Here is a 21,765-nt window from a genome sequence, read left to right on the forward strand (position 1 = left end):
AATATAATTAAATCTATTGTACTGTATGTCCAGTTTTATACTCTGCTTTTACCTCCTACTTAATGAGTATTTCCTCCTTGCCAAATATTCTCATAAAAATTAATTTTAATGACATGGACAATTATTTAATCCATCTTTATTATTGATCATATAGGCCAGCAATCCTCAACCTTTTTGGCACCAGGGATTGGTTTCATGGAAGACAATTTTTCCGGGGGCAGTGGTGGGGGGAGATGGTTCAGGCGGTAACGTGAGCGATGGGGAGCAGCAGATGAAGCTGTGCTCACTTGCCCGCCGCTCACCTCGTGCTGTGCGGCCTGGTTCCTAACAGGCCACGGACTGGTACCGGTCCGCGGCCCGGGTGTTTGGGACCCCTGATATAGGCTATTTCCAAAATCCTGTTATTATAAGTAACACTGTCTCAAAACTTTGTATATAAATCTTTGCACCTTATAGCAAATTACTTCATCAGGAAAAATGCCTTGAAAATTAACTACTAGGTCAAAATCTATGACATTTAAGACTAATTCAGATGGTTGATTTACAATTTCAATATCAATGTGAGAGTACCCATATCCTTATATCTTTAACCTACAACAGATAACCTTTTATTAATCTTTGTCAATTGATAATATTAAAATGGCTTTTAAAAAAAAAGTTAACTAGGTTTTTATTTTTTAATTTTATTATTATTTTTTAACATCTTTATTGGAGTGTAATTGCTTTACAATGGTGTGTTAGTTTCTGCTGTGTAACAAAGTGAATCAGCTATAGATATACATACATTCCCATATCTCCTCCCTCTAACGTCTCCCTCCCACCCTCCCTATCCCACCCCTCTAGGTGGTCACAAAGCACCAAGCTGATCTCCCTGTGCTATGCGGCTGCCTCCCACTAGCTATCTATTTTACATTTGGTAGTATATATAAGTCCATGCCACTCTCTCACTTCGTCCCAGCTTACCCTTCCCCCTACCCCCGTGTCCTCAAGTCCATTCTCTATGTCTGCGTCTTTATTCCTGTCCTGCCCCTAGGTTCTTCAGAACCTTTTTTTTTTTTTAGATTTCATATGTATGTGTTAGCATACAATATTTGTTTTTCTCTTTCTGACTTACTTCACTCTGTATGACAGACTGTAGGTCCATCCACCTCACTACAAATACCTCAATTTCGTTTCTTAAAATGGCTTTTTTTTGCTACTCAGTAAGGGGTGACAATTTAGAACATTTATTATACTTTGTTTTTTAATTGTCTGTTGCTCACCTGTTGCCATTTTTCTTCTGAAACATAGGAATTGTTTGTATCATCAGCCAATTTTTTAAAAATATGCAACCGTGAGATGCCTGAAATTAACTCCACACTCTCAAGGCCATAAAGAGGCACCCCAAGGGCTTCCCTGGTGGCGCAGTGGTTGAGAGTCTGCCTGCCAATGCGGGGGACGCGGGTTCGAGCCCTGGTCTGGGAGGATCCCGCATGCCGCGGAGCGGCTGGGCCCGTGAGCCACAACTGCTGAGCCTGCGCGTCTGGAGCCTGTGCTCCGCAACGGGAGAGGCCGCGATGGTGGGAGGCCCGCGCACCGTGATGAAGAGTGGCCCCCACTTGCCACAGCTAGAGAAAGCCCATGCACAGCAACGAAGACCCAACACAGCCAAAAATAAATAAAAAAAACAACAACAACAACAACAACAACAACAAAAGAGGCACCCCAATACCCCACTGGATAGTGTCAGAGAAGGCCAAGTAGGAAGCCAGGACTTTCATCCCCACTGACCAATAACGAACCTCTCTCACCCAAGAGCATCACTGAAGAACATGAGGGGAGTCTGGACTTCCACCCCCACCCAGCAGTAATAAGGAGTGTCTCCCCTCACCTCAGCTTTCAGTGGAACCTTGGTGAGGCATCTGGAATGTCTACCTCCACCTGGCAGTAATAAGGCAGCACCTCCACCTTCCTTCTGCCAGAGCAACATCAAAGAGTCAGCTAACACAGATGGTTTGAGTAAGATCCAAAGCCTCAGAACAAAATGTGTTCTGGTTTCAACAGAAAATCCAAGAACCGGGACTTCCCTGGTGGTCCAGGGGTTAAGACTCTGCACTCCCAATGCAGGGGGCCTGGGTTTGATCCCTGGTCAGGGAACTAGATCCCGCATGCATGCTGCAACTAAAGATCCCACATGCTGCAACTAAAGATCCCGCACACGGCAACTAAGACCCAACACTGCCAAATAAATAAACAAATAAATATTTTTTTTTAAAAAAATGGGCTTCCCTGGTGGCGCAGTGGTTGAGAGTCTGCCTGCCAATGCAGGGGACACGGGTTCGAGCCCTGGTCTGGGAAGATCCCACATGCCGCGGAGCAACTAGGCCCGTGAGCCACAATTGCTGAGCCTGCGCGTCTGGAGCCTGTGCTCTGCAACAAGAGAGGCCGCGATATTGAGAGGCCCGCGCACCGCGATGAAGAGTGGCCCCCGCTTGCCGCAACTGGAGAAAGCCCTCGCACAGAAACGAAGACCCAACACAGCAATCAATCAATCAATCAATCAATAAACAAACCCAAAGTTTAAAAAAAAAAAAAATGAAAGAAAATCCAAGAACCAGGAAGATCTCAAACTGAATGATAAAAGTGCAATCAACAGACACCCACATCAAGATGACAGAGATGTTAAAATCATCTGACAGAGACATTAAAGCAGTCTGGACAAAAATGTTTCAACAATTACAAGCATGCTTGAAATAAATGGGAAAAAAAAACGAAGTCTCAGCAAAGAAGTCAAAAGAGTCAGCAAACAAATATGTTATAAAGGACCAAATGGGAACTTAAAACTGAAAAATAAAATAACCAAAATAACCAGAATGGAAGAACAGAAATAATCAATGGACTGAAAGACAGTAAATGGAAGCTACCTAATCTGAAAAACAGAGAGAAACAGGCTGCAAAAAAAAAAAAAAAAAAAAAAATGAATGATGCCTCAAGGTCCTGTGAGACTGTAACAAAAGATTAAACATTCATATTATCAGCATACAAGAAGGAGAGGACAAAAAGAGTAGGGCTTAAAAAGTACTTGAAGAAATAACAGCTGGAAAATTCCCAAATTTGGCAAGACATAAAGCTATACATTCAGGAAGATGAGCAAACCCTAAAAAGGTAAAAAACCTGAAGAAATCCACACCAAGACACATCATAACTAAACTTCTAAAAACTAAAAACAAAGAAAAAATCTTGAAGGCCGTCAGAGAAAAACACCTATCTATAGGGGAAAAACAGAATGACAGCAGATATCTCATCAGAAAACATGACGACCAGAGTGGCACAATTTTTCAAGCGCTGAATTATCAATCCAGAATCCCACACCCAGAAAAAATACTGTCTTATGGAAAAAAGATAAAGTAAGTATAAAAGAATCTGTCACCAGCAGACTTACTCTTAAAGGATGACTAAAGAAGTTCTCTAAACAGAAAAGAAACAATAAAAGAAGGAACCTCAGGAAGGAAGAACAGTTAGCAAAAATATGGATAAATGCAACAGGTTTTCCTTCTCTTGAGTTTTCTAAAGTATTCCTGAAAGTTGAAGCAAAAATTATAATATGGTCTGATGCAGTTCTGTATGTATGTGGAAGAAATTTTTTTAAAAAGTATATTATAAGCAGGGGAGAGTAAAGGGACATAAAGGGAGGTAAGGTTTTTATACTTCACTCAAACAGGTAGAATGACAATACCAGTCGACTGTGATGGTGGATGGAAATGGTAACAGTACTTGTAGGATTTTACTTTTGCAGGTGTTCCCACAAGTACTATTACCATCTCCATTATATTGATGAGGATATAAAGGCTCAGAGTTGAGAAAGTATGCAGAGACTAGTAAGTGGTGAATGAGACTCAATCCAACAGTCATCTGGTTCCAAATCCTTACTGCATTTATTTATTCATTCATTCTGCATTAAAAAGAGTTTCTTGGGATTAAAACTTCAAAAACGTGGATGGAGAAAAATTTTTTTCACTAACCTCTAACCAGAAATTTAGCATTTCCTTCAATAAACCACTGTAGCAGTACCTGTGACTGTCACCAATAGAAATCACAGATATTTCATATAACAGCTATTGCAGCTAAATCAGAATAGCATTTATACTCAACATGTGTTAAAAAAGACTTCTGTTTTTAATATTTTGATAACTGTATTTAAATGTAATTGGTTTCTTTTATAAACCTATGTGGTATACATTTTAAAAAACAGTATTCTGAGCAGTCCAGAGGCTTCACCAGAATCCCAAAAGAGTCCTTTGTACCAAAGAAAGGTCAAAGAACCCCCGCATGTAGAACATTTTCCAAATTCTGTCTATTACAAAAGTCTTAATGGACCACAGCTTCCACTTGCCACTGGAATGGGAAGAATGGCTCTCCTTATGAGAAGACACCAGAAGAAGAAAACCTATAAAATTAAATCATGCTAGAAGCAAAACACTTTTTCAAGTTTCCAAAAATCAATACCGCAAGAGTCCAGTCCTTCCATGACATTCAGAATCCATCCAAAATCACCAAGAGACCCCTGCAACTTACATCATGAGTTAATCTGTAGGTAATCCCCCCAAAAGGAGATCATTCAAACCTCTAAACTCAAGAACAAGAGCATTTACTCCACCTTCCCCAACCTTCTACCTCTTACCTACTCTACCCCACCCACTTCCTCTTAAGCACACATTATAATCTTTAAATCTAAAGATGCCCTTTAATCACATTTTCAATCCATTTCTTTATTGAGGGAATTAGCAACATCTAACCATACATACTTTCACACTGAAGAACACAGAATTCCTTTTCTCTCCCATCTTACCTCTCCAAAATGCAGAAGTACCCAAATAAAGGCAAATAAAAAGCTTTCATATGAACAACCACCAACAGCATTTTTTCTAATCCTATAATCACCCAAACTTGGAAATATGATTCCTTTTCATTCACAAGGCCATCAAACGGGTAGCATATTTTTAAATAAACAGATAATCCTACCCCCCAAAATTATCAATTTTTGATGAAAATAGTCCAGGAATTACCCATTTTATAAATGAGTGAATTTCATAAGCAAAAATGTTTAACAGTATAGCACACAGCACAGGTCTGGTATATAATACTCTAGATTTTCTTTTAATCCTTACTCACACCTACCTAAAACCACATTATGTGAGCATTCGTTTTTTATATCTATTAATAGTCTAAGAATTTTATTCTGGGAAAAGGTAAAGGTATCAGTTCTTCATACAGGAAATTTAAGGCAAAATGAATCATCAGTTCCTGTAACCACCATGATGAAATCAGATACTGTGCTTTGGAGAAATCTTCAAAAACTGGGTATAGTAGTTTTAAAAGCAAATCACAACAAATACACTTATACACACACATTCATACGAATGTTTTACTCACAAACTCAATTATCAACTTTTTAACGTAATTAGAATCGCACTCAAAGTCTTATTTGTTGTTTGAATAGACAGGGAAGAAAATAGTTTCCCACCCTGAAGGAAAACCCCTAAAGAACACACTTGTGTCTTGTCAACCAAGTCATGATACCTTGAACACCAAATGAAAGGCTCAAAGTTTCCATTTGACTACATAGTTAAGTCAATTTAGAGCACATTCTTGTTCTTAATTAACTATAAAATATCTCAGAAAATGTTATGAAGAAAAAATATTAAGACTATTTATACCTACCTCCCAACTTAGGAAATAAAACATTAGCAATATGACTGTAGACCCTTATATGTCCCTCCACAATCATATTCCCCTCTCCTCTCCTTCCCTACCCCAACAGGTAATAAATACCTAAATCTGGTGTTTGCCATTTTCACGCATTTATACAACAGTGATACTCGTAAAACAGATACCTCAGTCTTGTGAAGCTACACGTTAGAGAAAGAATGCCGTTATACAGCTTGGGCCCCACACTAGCTTTCATCGGTGCCATCATCAGCAGTTTTAGCAGAAATATCAAGTCATCAAGTGTGCCTCTGATGAAACCTCACTTACTCTTCCCTCTCTCCACCCCTCCGCTATTCAGTGCTCCTCCGAGATTCATATTGGTAACAGTCACGTAACAGAATTCCATTCATTAAATGAGTATGTATCACTCTTTTCAGTTCCCCTCTAGAAAGTGTTGGCATTTTTGTTCCAACTTAACATTCCTAGTTCTGTAGAACGACCACTGTATTTTAGGAGTCAGGAAAACCAACTTAAATCCCAGCTTCACTGTTTACCTACTATAGGAACTTGAGAAGATCACTTCTTCCCAAGCCTCCATTTCCTCAACTACAGAATGGAAATAACGATGACCATGACAACATCATGCCGCCTTCCAATCGTAAAGGGTTGGTGCTGGTATAAAAGGAAATCATGCACGTAAAAGTCCTCTGAAAACAAATGTTGCATAAATGTAAAACATCACAAAAGGTAAATGCTAGTTATGACAAAACTCTTAAGGAAGAATTATTTTTAAAAGTTAAAATGTGGCCAATTAATTTTTAATAATTCACTAAATAACCTAATACTTTTACTACAGAACTTAAAATTACTAACAACGTTGAAATAACGCTCGATTCTTTCAGTCTGTTTATAGCACAGTAACTTCTACAACGAAATAATTTGTTCTAAATTCCACAATGAATCAAGATTCTCACTTCTTTAGAAATCATGATATAATGATTAGAAACTCTGTAAAACCCTCCAAAAGGAATTATACATAAATCATGTTTTTAAAGGTAATAAACACTATTGTACCGAACTGGTTTTTTCTTCTCTTCTCTTTTGTTTTAAGTAATGTAGAAAACTCCAAAGAATGACAGATTTATTTATTGACTGTTATGGGAATGCGTCCCCCACTCCCACCCTCACCCCACCAAAAAAAGAAGAATACCACTTTGTCTTTCAGTCTGGCAAGAGACATTATCTAGGTGTGAAGAATATCATGGCCCCAAAGTAGGAATAGGTCGATTACAATCCAAAGCAATGAGACATTTATATATTATACAGAAAGAAGTAGGAAAACAATTTTTTAGAAAACTTAGGGTGGAAAAGGTCAAACAGGATGTAACAATCTAAGTTTTTAAAACTCATAAACTCATGTGCTTTAGAATCTGAAAGGATCTTAGATATAATCTGTTTCAGCCACTTCATTTTACAGACGAAAAAAATCAAGGCCAAGAAAGTGTACATCCTTCTAAAGAATAAAGAAAATGTACTAACTGGGGGCTTCTGCCCCTAAAGAAAATATGAGTATGACACAAGCGTTCTTTGAGAGCATTAAAAAAAAAACTCTTGTCACAAAACACAAATTGGAGACAGCAAGTTTAAATAAGAAAACAAAAAAAAAAAAGAAATGAAGAAGGAAACGAGGAAGGGAGAAAGGAGGGCATTCAAGAAAGAGTAAGAGACACAACCCCAAAAGCTCAAAAATAACTAGTTATTAACCTGGCCTCAGGATCTCTACCCATAAGATGTTAATTACAAAGGGAACAGTAGCAATTTTTCAGCAATTAACTAAGGGATCAGATTTCACATCAAAGGTTATGGAGAAATGTTGCCTCCTAAATATGATGTACTGGAGAAAGACTTTTCTTTTGTGATATTTATGCCAAAACTAGACAATTTGATTCTAATGATAAGAAAACACAAGACAACCCAAATTGTGGGCTATTTTACAGATAACTCTTAAGACTAAAAGACATGAAAAATAAGCACAAAAAAAAAAAAAAAAAGCACAACATGCAATCCTGGATTGGATCCTGGGCAAAAAACATTTTTTTTCTTTCGTTATAAAGGACATTATTGTAACAGTTGGCGAAGTTTGAATAATGTAAGTTAGATAATAGTATTTTAATATCCTGATTTTGATAACTGTACAAAGGTTACATACAAGACTCTCTTTTTGTTCTTCAGGAAACAAACACTAACGGGGCATTATTACTTCCACAACTTACTCTGAAAAGGTTCAGGGAAAAAATGCACAGCATACTATGGAAGCACATGGGAGGGGCACCTCATCCAATCTGGATATTCCCTCAGGAAAGGCTCAGATGAACCCTGAGTCACATCTAGAAGGATGACTAAGAATTAGATTAAAAGGGCCTACTTGGTAAAGGATACAGCAAGAGTCATGGATGTATACTTCACACAGATTGTGACTAAGTGTGATCAGACTGTGTTTCTCCAGTCATAATGCACTAAGTGAGAGCAGGAATTTCAAATAGGTGTGGGGCAGGTGTCTGGGGGTTGCCAGGTCAGGGGAGAGCAGTAGCCAAAACAGCACATGCAGGAGTAACAGGAGACTGATCACAGACAGGAAGGAGGGAGCAGAGAGGGAGGCAAAGAGATACTGTAAACAACCCTTCACTGCCTATTCAATCCCAGGTTTCCTAATTTCAACTAAATGGAAAGTGCTTCATGAACCTAATCAAAGAAAAACTTCAGCAAAGACTTCATTATTAAGGTAACTCACTTAATAAAACGTGTTTTATTTGGGCAATGTAATAGAGCATAGTCCCCTTAGGTGCTCTGTAATCAAGAAAATATGGCTTCAAGTCCCATCTCAGTCATTATTGTGGGATCTTGAGCAATTTATTTAACTTCTGAGCCTCAGTTTCTATGTCTGCAAAAAAGAAACAATAAATTGTAAAGATTAAGACAATGTTTGTAAAGCTTTTAGCATAGTATCTAACAGAGAGAATGTTCAATATATATTAGTCATTACTGATTCAAACTATTCTTCATTAGGTCCTTGTTCCTCATTAAAAAACAAAACAAAACTTGAAGCCCTTAGTATTATAATTCAGTTACTGTGTAAGATAGTAAAATGAATTGAAGTACACCCACCTGCTCAAAAAAACATAAACTGAAGTCTACCTATATAGGTTCTGTACAAACTTTATAAACACAAAATCACGGCTTTTCATCTTATAATTCTATTGAAGCTTATTAATACAAACACAAGGTTAACAAAAGAAATTAGAAGATGCCAGTCTCATCATCCAGATGCAACTACTTATTTGGGGACATTATTTAAGTTTGGTGCCTTTTTCAATGTTTAACACAACTTGTATAAATATTTTGCATATCCAACTTTAAATCACAACAAAAAATTACAAAGGTGACAAAGTTTAAATCTGTTACTCATAATCCATTTTAGCATCATTCTAAATAAATAGCTATTGATAGGCATAAAAGTGAAGAAAAGTCATTAAAGTAATTGGCAGGATCCATTTTAAGTAATAAAGTATAGAATATTACAAGGGGTTCCATTTAAAATAAAAGGAATGTGGGGTATTTTGTGACAGGCCAGTAAGACAGCTGGAACAAAAGCTGCTGGAGCAACAGCTGTGCACCATGTACTGTTCTCATCTAAAACCACAAACTAAAGTAACCCATGTCAGACAACTTCATTTGACTAATCAGCTCAGCCAATGGCTCCTTCCTGAAACTATCTGCTATAAAGAAATCTAAATACATAATTTGCAATTTGAGGAAGGAAAAAAAATAAACAAAACATCAGTCTGTGTCTCTAAAATGTAAAATTAAAAATTGAGAATCACACTGTAACAGAAGACAACGTTTTCCATACTATTTTACCACCTGCTAAAATTATGACCATAGAACCTATCAGACTTCATGATGGTAAGGAAATAATACCAAAACCCAACATTTGATGAAGTATGAATTACTAACATGCAAGCTCACCAATTTCTACTCCATTCTTAACTTTCAACTTTGCACTTTTGACTTATGTTTACCATAACTGCAATGGTTATAAGAAATTTTTAACATTAAGTAACTTAACAAAAAGAAGCTAATTCAAACCAACTTGTTGGCATGGACCATGGCAATATCCGAAAATAATAAATTCATGTAGTACTCAATTAAGCTACTATTATTATTCATTTAAACTTCTGCAAGTCATTAAATTATCACAGACCTACACCTTTGTTTTATATTTTATCTCCATTTTTTGATTCCAAAAACAATGACCCTTTCTCTAACCTAAATTCACTCCTTTCTCAGTTTAAGTAAGATACACACCTGTGCACACTTGTGCACATGCATATACACACATAAGGTGAATTTCCCTACCTTATTTAATTGATATATCTTAATTTCAGAGGCAAAAGAGACAAAATTACAAATTTAATATTTACATATCTTTTCCACAAGATTTTTGAAACTTAAATGTTATATCTATCACAAATCTTCCTTTGCAGTTTGACTCAACTACTTGCTTACTGTTCTTTTCCTTTCAGCTAACAAATTGCTGACTGTTGTAATCTCAACCACATGTCATCATTTAACCAAGGCATTAAGAGAAAACCCACCAGGAAACAAGACAAAAGTAATAAATCTTTAAGACCTTACTCTCAAGCTGTTTTACATTTCCTGAGTCAGAATTTCCAGAGAGAAATTAAAATAGGACAATCTTCTCCAAAGATTATTTTGAATAAAACTGAATGCTGTGGATCAACTGCTAAAACTTCTAAAACTCAAGATTCAAATGTGCATATGTCACATATAAACAATTTTTTAATTACAGAGAAACTCTGAAATCCAAAATCAAAAACAGTTTAGTTCTACATCCTCTTCAGTGACCAGCAGCTATGGAACCATAATAGATACAACTCATGTTTCCTAAGACCTCTTTTTTCCAATTATTTATTATGCCCTGTTCAAGACCCAATACTAGCAATTAATAAATACTAATAAATATTTTGCTATATGCTTACTTCTATGTAACAAAAGTATTCCTGGTCTATGACACTCAAAATCTAAAGCAGACATTCAGGCAAAAATTCCAAGCCTATAAAAAGTCTCTATTAAAATACTTGTTTTACTTGTAAACATTCTACTGTTTAGAGTTTAAAATAATGCCAAAGTGAATCAAACACAGAATGGTTATCTTATCCAAAGCCACAGTCATATAGTGGCTAAATCAAGATCTAGAGAAATATCTTGACTCGCAAGAAGGATTCTTTACACTACGTCAAACTGCCTGTTCTCAGATAAGCAGTATGAGTTTTTCCAGGTCTAGGACATCTTTTTAAAAAAACAAAAACATGGCAGCTGTGGTGTTTAATTTCACAGACTACTTATGACTATGACAAAGGCAACCACAAGGAATAAGTTTCTCAGACACAACCTCTACTTTTAAAATAATCTCTATTTTTTTTACTCTCAATGCAGGGGAAATAAAGCAACAAAAACAAAATTAAGTCTGCAAAAACAAAGGTTAAAAGCAAAGAATATAAAATATAAAAAGAGTAAAAAGGATCAAAGCAAATTTATCTAGATTATTTCACAAATACATAATATTATACAATAAATGTGAATGGGGTGAATTCCACTGCTAAAAGACAAAGACTCTGGTTTGATTTTTAAAGATCACATTATGTATTATTTACAAAAGCTTACCATAAAATGACCACCAAAAAAAGTAAAATATAAATGAAATAAATGCATACAAACAAAAAATAGAAAGGGCAACATTAATATCACAGGTTGAAATTCAAAGTAAAATTCTGCACAAGACTGGTACTATTTAATTATAAGAAAGATGTAATCATCGTAACATTTTATATACCAAGTAATACAAAATCAAAACAAAGCAAAATTAGAAATGCAAGGAAAAAATTAAAACAAATTTAATAAAAATTTCAGCACTTCACAGATTAAAAATATACAAGAAAAAAGGATACAGAAGATTTGAATAATACAATCAACAAATTCCATTTTAACAGATTTATGTAAAACTTTGCACCTTATAAGCTACAAATAAATACTCATTCTTCTCTCATGTTCTTGGAGTATTTACAAAAATCAATGGTATGTTTGGCCATTAAAAATTCTTAATGTTCCAAAACAGGGAATTTACAGGTCACATTCTTTGACCATAGCCCAACAAAGCTAGAAATCTACAAAGAGAGCCACTCAATCCTTCCTCAAATTTAAATCATGTAAAAATTAAGGGAATATCCAAACTGAAATTAAAATTATCTAAGAATTAATAAAAAGTACAAGATTTCATATCAAAAGTAATAATGCAAAATCAGTTTTACAATGCTTTTACAAAAGTCACTAAGGATACTACAGACTTTGTGATGATGGTAATGTAAGAAACATTCTAGAAAACCTCTTACTAGAAATCCTTTCAAATACCTTTCAAATACCTTTAAAATATAAATTATAGCAGGTAAGTTACTTAAAGCACTACTGTGAGAAATAAATGGCAATCAATCCCATTTTTTAAAGAAAGGAGAAAGCACAACAAAGTTTATATATGAAATCGTAAAATACAGCATAAAATAAGCATACTTCAGATTACACACACACACACACACACACACACACACGCTAAAGAAAGGACTCCAACTTTTGATTCTAGGCCCTTCTATTTCTATACCTACAAGAAAAATCTTTGCCTTGATCTGCATTTTACAGCTTCACATACACACTCTCCCTCCACTATCTTCCCTAGCCTCTTCTACTTGCCTCAATTCAGAAAGTTTACATTTGAAGTATCAATAAACTTGAAAACTATCCCTTTTAACCATCTCTAATTCTCCAAAATTATACCTCTCAGCCAAAAAAAAAAAAAAAAAACATAAATTTGACTGAATGTCTTAGCAGATTTCATAGAATTTCATATTTGTTGATACTCCAAATATCAAAGCTCCCTAGTATCAACTTGCCCATCAGTATCAAAGAAAAAATGGGAATCTCAGTGTCCTGCAGGAATTCTGAGGGACGGCCAGTTCTTTACTTCCAGCACCAAGAATGGCTAAGATCAACTCGTCGTAAGAGGAAAAATTTAAAAACTACATTCTGCCACTCAAGAAAAAACCCTTCCTTGGCTGGAGTTGTTTCCTTAAGCAGTACCAAGCTTTAGAAAACACCAGTTTTGTGGCCTTAAGAAAAGACAAGAGAACATCACCACTGATTAATATTAGACTGAGATATCAAGGGCATTAAATCTGTTTAAGAGAGTAATTTGATCTGACATCCAGAAAATTTCATCAGTGATACAGAAGGCAAATTTGACTAATTCTTGAATGGAGACTATCTTAGCCTTCTCACTGATTAACTTAAGAAAATACTATGGAACAATGATTTCAAAGAATCAATGCACAAATAGGTATTTCAGAAGATAATTGGGAAAATGACTTCAAAAATGAAGAAGAAAACCTTCCCAGACCTGAGAGTGTTTCATCATTTCTCAGAGAAAACTGGTGATCAGAGAAAAACTCCTAGTCATATCCTGATAAATGTTTCCATTTCCAGTGATAAGAGAAGGCTACAAGCATACAAATAGAAAACTAGTTATTCCTGCAGAATAGAAACTTGAGGCCAGTTAGATAAAGGCAAAGACATGGAAGATAAATAAAGCAGTACCTCCAACTGCTGTAATACAAAAGTCTTGGGATCCAATAATTTTATACTCAGCCAAGTCATCATGTTATCACGCAAAAGTAAAATTTTAATCTTAGACTAAAAAAGTACTCAAAAGTGTTCTCTAAATAACAATTCAAAGTAAAAACTAGCTGCTCATGAGGATTGCTTATAAGCACTGAAACCAGTTAGAATGAAAGAAATGGCAAATAAAAGCAACAGCTCCTAATGAGAAAGGGGTTAACACCACTGAGTGTATTTACTATTACAATTATAATAACAAAATCAAACGCAAAAGACAAAAAACAATCTCTTAAAAACACTGCAGTCACACACACTTTTGGTTGCTTTAAATAAGGATATTTGGGACTTCCCTGGTGGTCCAGTGGTTAAGACTACGCACTCCCAATTCGATAACAATACCTTATGGGCAGATACTTTGAGACTATGTTAATATACAGCTACTCTCAAACTTTTACATACTACTTTTAACATCCATTTATGATTCTTACTTAAATCAGTTGCTTGACTGCCAAATGGTGATTTTCTAATTCCACCATTTCCTCTATGTTTATTAGTCAGAATTCTACATTAAGGAAGAACTTCCCTTCCTCCTTCATTTATTTATTTATCCGTATGGATTCTTAGATTCTTACATTATTTATGGGCAATAATCAATTACTATCATTATTTATTTTGATGATGATACTGTCCCAGAGTTAGCCAGTGGGAGTTCTTCCAGGCTGGCTGTGTCTCTTTGACATGCCACCATCATTTTGTTTTCTGAGCAGCTCTTTACTTTCTGGCACTATAAGATGCTCCAAGTTCATCTTCTATTTTTTCCTTGCCCCAGCCCGGGGATCAGTCATTTCTCCAAGGTTCCTTTTAGCAAAGAATGGTATTTAGAAACCAAGATCCAGCACTGGGTGTTCTCACTGCTAATAGGGTGTCACTGTTTCTATGCACTCTCAACAGACAGAGCTGGAAAAAAGATGTATAGATGTGTTATGAGTATCCACATACACCTATTTCTATATCTATCTTTATACTTTTTAAACCATGAGTTTATGCCAGTACCCTCAATTCCAATCAAGCATCAGGAGTTCTTCCTAGCCTTCACCCTTTCCACAATGATAACTCCCTTCTCCAGTAGTGAGGAACTTGGCTCCCATTTTCCACAATATATTTACTAATTTACTTAATCCTAGTATAGAAAATTGTTTCAGAATTGCAAACCCATGCCTCTGTGATGAAGGAGGGGGAAAAAAAAAAGCTTATTAACCAGAGTTCAGTGTTTATTTCGAATTCTTTTTGTCTTTATCCTGAGGACATAGTCCACATACCGGGTTCAAAAGTTACTTACATTAGTTTTTTTTCTCTCCCTCCTTCAGTGTGGTTATGTTAGTCATCTGATATAAAGTTCAGTTCATTTGTTTTGTTTGTATTCCACCTTTTGATTTTATTGGTGCTTGCTGTTTATATACTGAGTATGTGAAACATTAAACATGGTTCCACAAGTCAGAAAAGTATCCTCAGAAGAGTCACTATCCCTATTCCCTCTATTGCTTTCTCCTTATCCCTACCCACCCCCATAGCTAACCAATAATCTCTTTAATCTCAAATTCATCCATTCTGTGCTGTTTTTGCCCCAATGAGTAAATATAGTCCTATTTTCTCATTTCCTCTTCTTTCTTACACTAAAAGTAGTATATCACTAATACAGTAGATACTTTTGCACTTTGTATTCTTCACTGAACAATTTATCCTGGAATGCATTTCCCATCAGTTCATAGAGATGGTTCTTATTCTTTTTATAGCTGCAGAATGCTCCACTGGGTGAATGTACCATGTTCTATTCAACTTCTCTCTCTCCTGTAGGTTGTTTCTAATGCTGTGACCTCATGCACATGTATTTTCATACTGTTGGAAGTACATTTTCAGGGAAAATTCCTAGATTGGCATTACTGAGTCAAAAGGTAAGCACCTATGTAGTCAAATCAAAATCCATTTTATGTCTCCTGATATAATGCACTGAGAAGAACACATCATTTCTGTGCTATTCCTGCCCCCAAAATGAATCTCACCATGAAGAAACAAACTCAAATTGAGGGAACTCTACAAATAACTAACTTGTCAATGATGTCAAAGATGTCAATGTCATAAAACACAAAGACTAAAGAACTGTTCCAAATTAAAGAAGACATGGAAACAAAGTGCACTGCATAATCTGAGATTTTCTTTTGCCATATAGGGCATTAGTGGGACAATTGGCAAAATCTGAAAAAGTTCTGCATATTACATTAGTAATATATCAATATTAATTTCTGATTTTGGTTATACACTATGTTTATGTAAGCAAGTACCCTTGTGTTTAGGAAATATACATGGAAGTATTTAAAAATAAAGCAGCATTGTCTTCAACTTACACTCAGATGATTCAGAAAAAACTGTGTATACATGGGGGGGAGGAATAAAACAAATACAGTAAAATGGTAGCATGTGGGAAAACTGGGTAAAGTTTTTTTAAAAAGCAACATCAAATATCATGTTGGCATGTATATCTGTACTTTCAGTACTGAACATTTACTAACTTGTATATAAATTCTTTCTCCTAGGAAAAAACATCATCATATGAGGTGACAAGATAAATTGGCTGGCAATATTAAACTACTAATATATATAAACAACCAATTCTGTAACTATAATATTTTTAATTAAACTATGATTTAATGTTATATAACCAATAAACAACTGGTTTATCACATTGCTCTTATAAAATGCTAAATCTAAAATATAATTTAGAAGGAACTCAAGTCCAATATAGCTCCAGTAGCACAAATTTAGTCAACTTATATTTCTTTGCTTCTTTCAGAACCACAAGTAAATAAACTAAAAAATATATATATGTATATATATAATCTTTGTCTATTTCATAAAGGCCTGAAAGACATTTTTCTTTGTGAAATAGAAATAAATCAAATGGCTACCAAGGACATTACTTTAAACTAAGTTTCAATCCCAAACTCAGACTTCATGGCTCTACCCAAAGTAATTCAAGATCAAGGCCTTTCAAGAAGATTCAATGACAACTCTACATTGTTTACAAGCAGAGTCTTTTACTCATTATCACTTTTCAGCAAGGAACTAATACCCTAAAGACACTTCTATTTTTCCTCACCAAAAGGCGGGAAAAAAAAGTAATAAACGTTCATGCAGCATCACAAAATCTGTTTCTATTTTATGAGATCAATTTTAATTTGAAAAAGGAACCTTTAAAAATAATCAATCCCTGGTCGGGCAACTAAGATTCCATATGACACGCAGTGCGCCCAAAAGATTAGGAAAAAAAAAAATCATTACAAGAACCATTTCAACTCCTACCAAAATTAGGAAATCTCTAGTATGTACCACCACTAGCAGGGGGTACCTTATTTTTCAATGCTAAGAATTCATTTGTAAATTACTCTGAAAATATAAAACAGTAATTTGCACACTAAAAATAAGTCTACAGTATAGTTTCAAATTCACAGATAAAATTTATTTTAAGTGATTTCTAATGCAGGGCACATGTTCAAGATGTAGCAACAGAAGAAGAAATTCAGGAATCTAAACTCACAAACTTCACACAAAGATCAACTAACTTTAACACAAATGCATGTGCCTTGAAATCTCTTCTAGGATCTCTGCCCCAGGAAAAGGCAATGGAAAAACATTCACCAAAACGCAAATTAGGTAAAAAGCAATGTCTGAGTCAGCTCCAGGCTAACAGGTTGTTAAGATTGACTAAAACTCAATAATTGAGAAATCAGCTACCCCCTACATAGCTCAAAATCTGACAAACTGCTGAATAATAAGTCAGGATGCTAAATGAAGAACAGAGGCTGGGAAATTCCTCTCCTTAATTCTGTAAAACATGTATGGTCTTTTCTCAGAGTTGCCAGAAAACCCAACGGTTACTCCATTATTTCCAAAAATCAACGCTCAACTGATAAAGTTTCCCCAACTCAAAACGGGATCAACATTCATTACCTAAATATCACACAAAAGTGAGGAGAGGAGTATGAAGCTGAGGGGAAAAGGGGCTGAAGACTTAAAACAGATCAGATTATATGTCAAGAAAAAATGAATAAATTACAAATTTAGTTTTGGAGGAACAAGATACAGAAGTAAAAGCAGCAAATTTATTATTTTACTTATTCTTAGATGGCACTGTGCTGAATGATTTGGATAAATTATTTTATTTACTCCAGAAACCCTAAAGGTACTAATATTAGTCTCCCTTTTCATACAGGAAACTGAGGCTCAGAGAACTTAAGAAACCTGACCTAAGACACACACCTAGTTTGTTAACTGAGTAAGAAAGAACCTAGAATTTCAAAGGTGCAGAGATTTGTTCACCCAAACCCAACATTTTATGGAGGAAATTAAGCCCTGAAGAGATTACAGACAATTAAAAGATTCCCCAGCATCACCTGAGTAGGGAGACCTAAAACCCAGGTAGTCAACGCTCTTTCCATTTCACTTTCTACAACGTTAAGATCATTTCCTAACGATAGAATCCACTCATCGTTTAGGGGTTGTATTCACCAACAAAACTTATGACGTCTTTCAAAAAACTATGAACGGAAACAAGGAGGTCATGCACACACATATACTCTTAATAATATTCTACATTTTTAATCATGGATGTTTTATGATGTGTTACATTCATTTTTAAAGAGAAAAAGCCATCTCAGTTAAGTAATTATAGTCTTGATTTCCTAATTTTGTAGCTCTTCATATGCATAAAAGGCAACAAGTAAATTTAAGGTTAAGGAAAGTCAGGGTTAAAGGCAAAGTTGTTTTTTCAAGTTCTTCACTCCCCAATTTGTTCATTATATTTTTTCTACTCAAGATTACATAATAGAAAAATACATACTGAACACTGTAAAAAAATGTCGTATCTCAGGAGTCTTACAAAATAAATAAAACCAATTTGTACCATCCTGATCTCCTACAGAGAGAACTGGCTTCCACTCATTAAGGTTATTATCATTCTGCAGTCTTCTCTCCTTCCAATTACTACTGCGAGACAATCATAACAGAATGAATTTTAATTTCCCAGGAGTCAGACAATAAATAGCAGCTCTATTAAGTGTAGATGATAGTCACCTTAGCTCCATAAGCTAAGATTAATATAGTAACAACAATAATAATAATGTTTGTAGCCTTACTATGTACCAGACACTGTTCTAGGCCCTGAACATATGTTAACTCATTTTATTTTCACAACCGTATGTGGTACTTTGTATGTCCCCAGTTCACAGATGGGAAAAACTAAGGTACCGAGAGGTTAAGTAATTTACCTAAGATTACACAGGCAGCAAGTGGTAGAGATGAGACTCGATCCAGGTCTGGCTCCCGCCTCTCCAGAAAGCCTCCTCAAAGTCAGAGGCCATGTTCCTCCCTTTCACTGGCCCCAGGTCACGGGCCTATCCCACTCCCCTCCTTGCCTGCTTCCTCTCTCCAAGCTAGCATATGACTCCCCCAGCCCCCATACTCAGGTAAGACATGTCCTCTCTTCCCACCATCACGTCTACGCAGTACTTTTATCAATCCTTCCCAAACTGACTTTTCCTCGATTCTGAATTCCCTTTGCATTTAAACGTGTTAACAGAAGTGTACACATAAGCTTATAATAGCCATCATTAATGGAGCACATACTACATACTAGACACAATGCTAAGGATGTTCCCATAATTTAAAGGATTACGAAGACGGTGCGATCAGACCCATTTTACTGAAAACTGAGGTTCAGAGAAGCTAAATAATATTTTCTCAATGTTCGCCCAGTAAATAAATAACACAGCAAGATCTAACGCTCAAGTCTGTATGACTCAAAGCTCACACTCTTTCTCTATGTATAAATACACGTCTCTCATGCACACACGCCTCTTTCACTTCTTTTAAATCTAGAGTACCTAGATACAACACTATTCATAAAGGTGTTTCTTTAACAAATGAATTCTAGAAAATCATTAAGCAGACAGAAATTACGGTTATCTTAATGGTTTCTAATACTACTTCCAAAAAAAAGGTTCCAATACCTTAACTAAATAATTAACTTACAGATTCAAATACATTTCGATGGTCCCTCCCCCCAAAACACTAAAGAAATATTTGTGGTTTAAATCTTTTAGGTAACACTATTTTTTTTTAAACACTATTTATTAATACTGGAACCCAGGATTATTCTCTCACTCCTCACCAACCTCCCACCTCCCCCTAACTACAGTTCGCAAAGAAAGACTTAGCTATAAATTGTTTTGCTTTGCCATCAGTTACTTAAAGTATCTCTTGGCCCTATGAGAAATAGCAACATGACGGCATCTCTGATTCTGCAGCTAAACTGCAGCTAAACTGAAAGGCCAAGTTGCGCATCTCACCTCTTAGTGTGATTTTTTTTTTAACCCACTAATGAGCATACTGTAAATGCTCACTACATAAACATCTCTTCCTGGATACAAAGGTTTTCGCAGCAGTTTTTAATACTCGAAACAGTGTAACAGCAATTATTGCTCATTTAGTCAATGTGAAAGGTAACAATCACATTTATGCTACAGTACTCGGTATTTTAATGTCACTGTAAACATTAAGTGAAACGAAATACGCTATTCAAGTATGCCAACTGATAACAAATGGGTCAAACAAAAATATTTCACCAAAGCATCTTAACCATACTCTTGATATACTGAGAGTATCTTTGTTACCTGCTATAACGCGATACCTTCATTCTCTCCCAGCATATGCCACACCTTGTAGGTTGACAAAAGCAGAGAGATATCTGGGCTTCTCTCTTTTAATAGTCCCAAAAACGACCACTCAAACCTCCTACCAAGAGCAAATCCTAAGAATCAAGAATTCCACCGCCCTTTCCTTTACAACCCGACTTTCCGCCTCCAGCTACCAGAGAGGATTGGGGGTGGGGGAGAGAGTGGTTGGAACGGACACAGAACGCACGACTCGGTCGGTCATCTCCCAGCCTGGCCCACCCCAAACTTCACCTTGGCACGGCGAGAGGCAGGAAGGCACCAGGAATACCTAGGAAATGGTCTCACCCCTATCGGAAAACATTCTTAACTTCCTCGAGGCCACCATTTCCCTGGGGCATTATCACACACTCCCACCCGGACGTATTACCTAAGAGATTACTTAAAAGAAAAGCACAAACACACACAAAGAGAAACACTGCTTGAAGCGGGCAGCTCCGGCTCGGCGTGCGCGGAGAAGCCCAGAGATCACGCGGAGCCGCGGCCAAGTTGCCACCGGGATTGCACCCATGGTGCAGGAGGCGGCCGGGGCGGCTGGAAACCCAGCGCGCGGGGCTCCAGCCCCACGCCCTACGCCCGGCGCCCCAGCCTCGGGGCAGGAAGCCCGGCGCGGCAGCGCTGCCTCTCCCGAAGGGCTCGGGCCGCGGCCGCAGCGAGAAGGTGGATCTGCGCTTCCCACCCCGCCAGCTCCGCCCTCCCGGACACATTCCTGAGAAGCCCGACTCCCGGGACGCCGAGCTGGGCGCCCAGCAGGCAGGAGCGGGGCGCCCCGACCGCAGGGCGGTAGGGCAGAGCCGGCCGGAGCCCCCCGCCCGCCTCCCGCCCACCCCCAGCCCGCGCGGCACCTCCGGGGCGGGGTCCCCGCGGCCGCCCCGCCACAGGTAGCGCGAGCCCCCGCCCGCCGCCGCCCCGGCGCCCCGGGGAAGGCCCGCTCTAGGCACCTGGATGAACTGGATGGTGAGCGCCGACTTGCCCACGCCGCCCCCACCGACCACCACGAGCCGGTACTTCTCTTGGCCGGAGCCGTCCCGCCAGCCGGCCGCGGCCATGGGGACGCCGCCGAGCCCAGCCCGGCCACGCCGAGCCGCCGCCCGCCCTAGGCCCGGCTCCGGGGACTTGTGCGGCCGGCGGGCTGCGGGCGAGCGGCCGGGCGGGGGTCCCGGGCGCCGGGAGCTGCTGGAGGGCCGGTCCGGGCGGCAGCGCGGCGCCCGGGCTGGCCGGGTCCCAGCCGAGGCGCGGAGATGCGAGGTGACCGCAGCAGCGAGGGGCTGCAGCGTCCGGGAGGGCGCACTCCTGCACACGTCTTCGCAGCGCCTGCCGAACGCAGCCTCCAGCGCAGCTACAAATGGCCGTCTGGGGGCCGGGCCGCCAGGCTGAGGTGCTGCATATGCATGAGGGGGCGGGGCGGGGCGGGGCGGGGCGGGGCGGGTCCGCGCTGGCCTGGGCTGAGATTCGGGAGCTGACGGAGGGCTCAGACCCCCTCAGATGTGCCCCTGCAATCCCTTGACTGTGAGTGGGTGTGTGCACGCGTGTGCGTGTGCGAGTGTGT

The 21,765-nt window shown here is 38.0% G+C and overlaps 1 protein-coding gene across 1 annotated transcript in view; it reads right to left on the bottom strand.

Annotated features, from left to right (window-relative positions):
- The window catches only part of RRAS2 (RAS related 2), a 70,517-nt gene extending 48,957 nt beyond the window's left edge, over positions 1-21,560 (bottom strand). The window contains exon 1 of the mRNA XM_068556190.1: positions 21,158-21,560. Coding sequence (XP_068412291.1) covers positions 21,158-21,265 — 108 coding nt within the window. The 5' untranslated portion in view covers positions 21,266-21,560. The remainder of the gene's footprint in view (positions 1-21,157) is intronic.
- Between the last annotated feature and the right edge of the window lie 205 nt (positions 21,561-21,765).

The sequence above is a fragment of the Eschrichtius robustus genome, chromosome 11 (genome assembly GCF_028021215.1).
Source record: "Eschrichtius robustus isolate mEscRob2 chromosome 11, mEscRob2.pri, whole genome shotgun sequence".
NCBI classification, from domain to species: Eukaryota; Metazoa; Chordata; class Mammalia; order Artiodactyla; family Eschrichtiidae; genus Eschrichtius; species Eschrichtius robustus.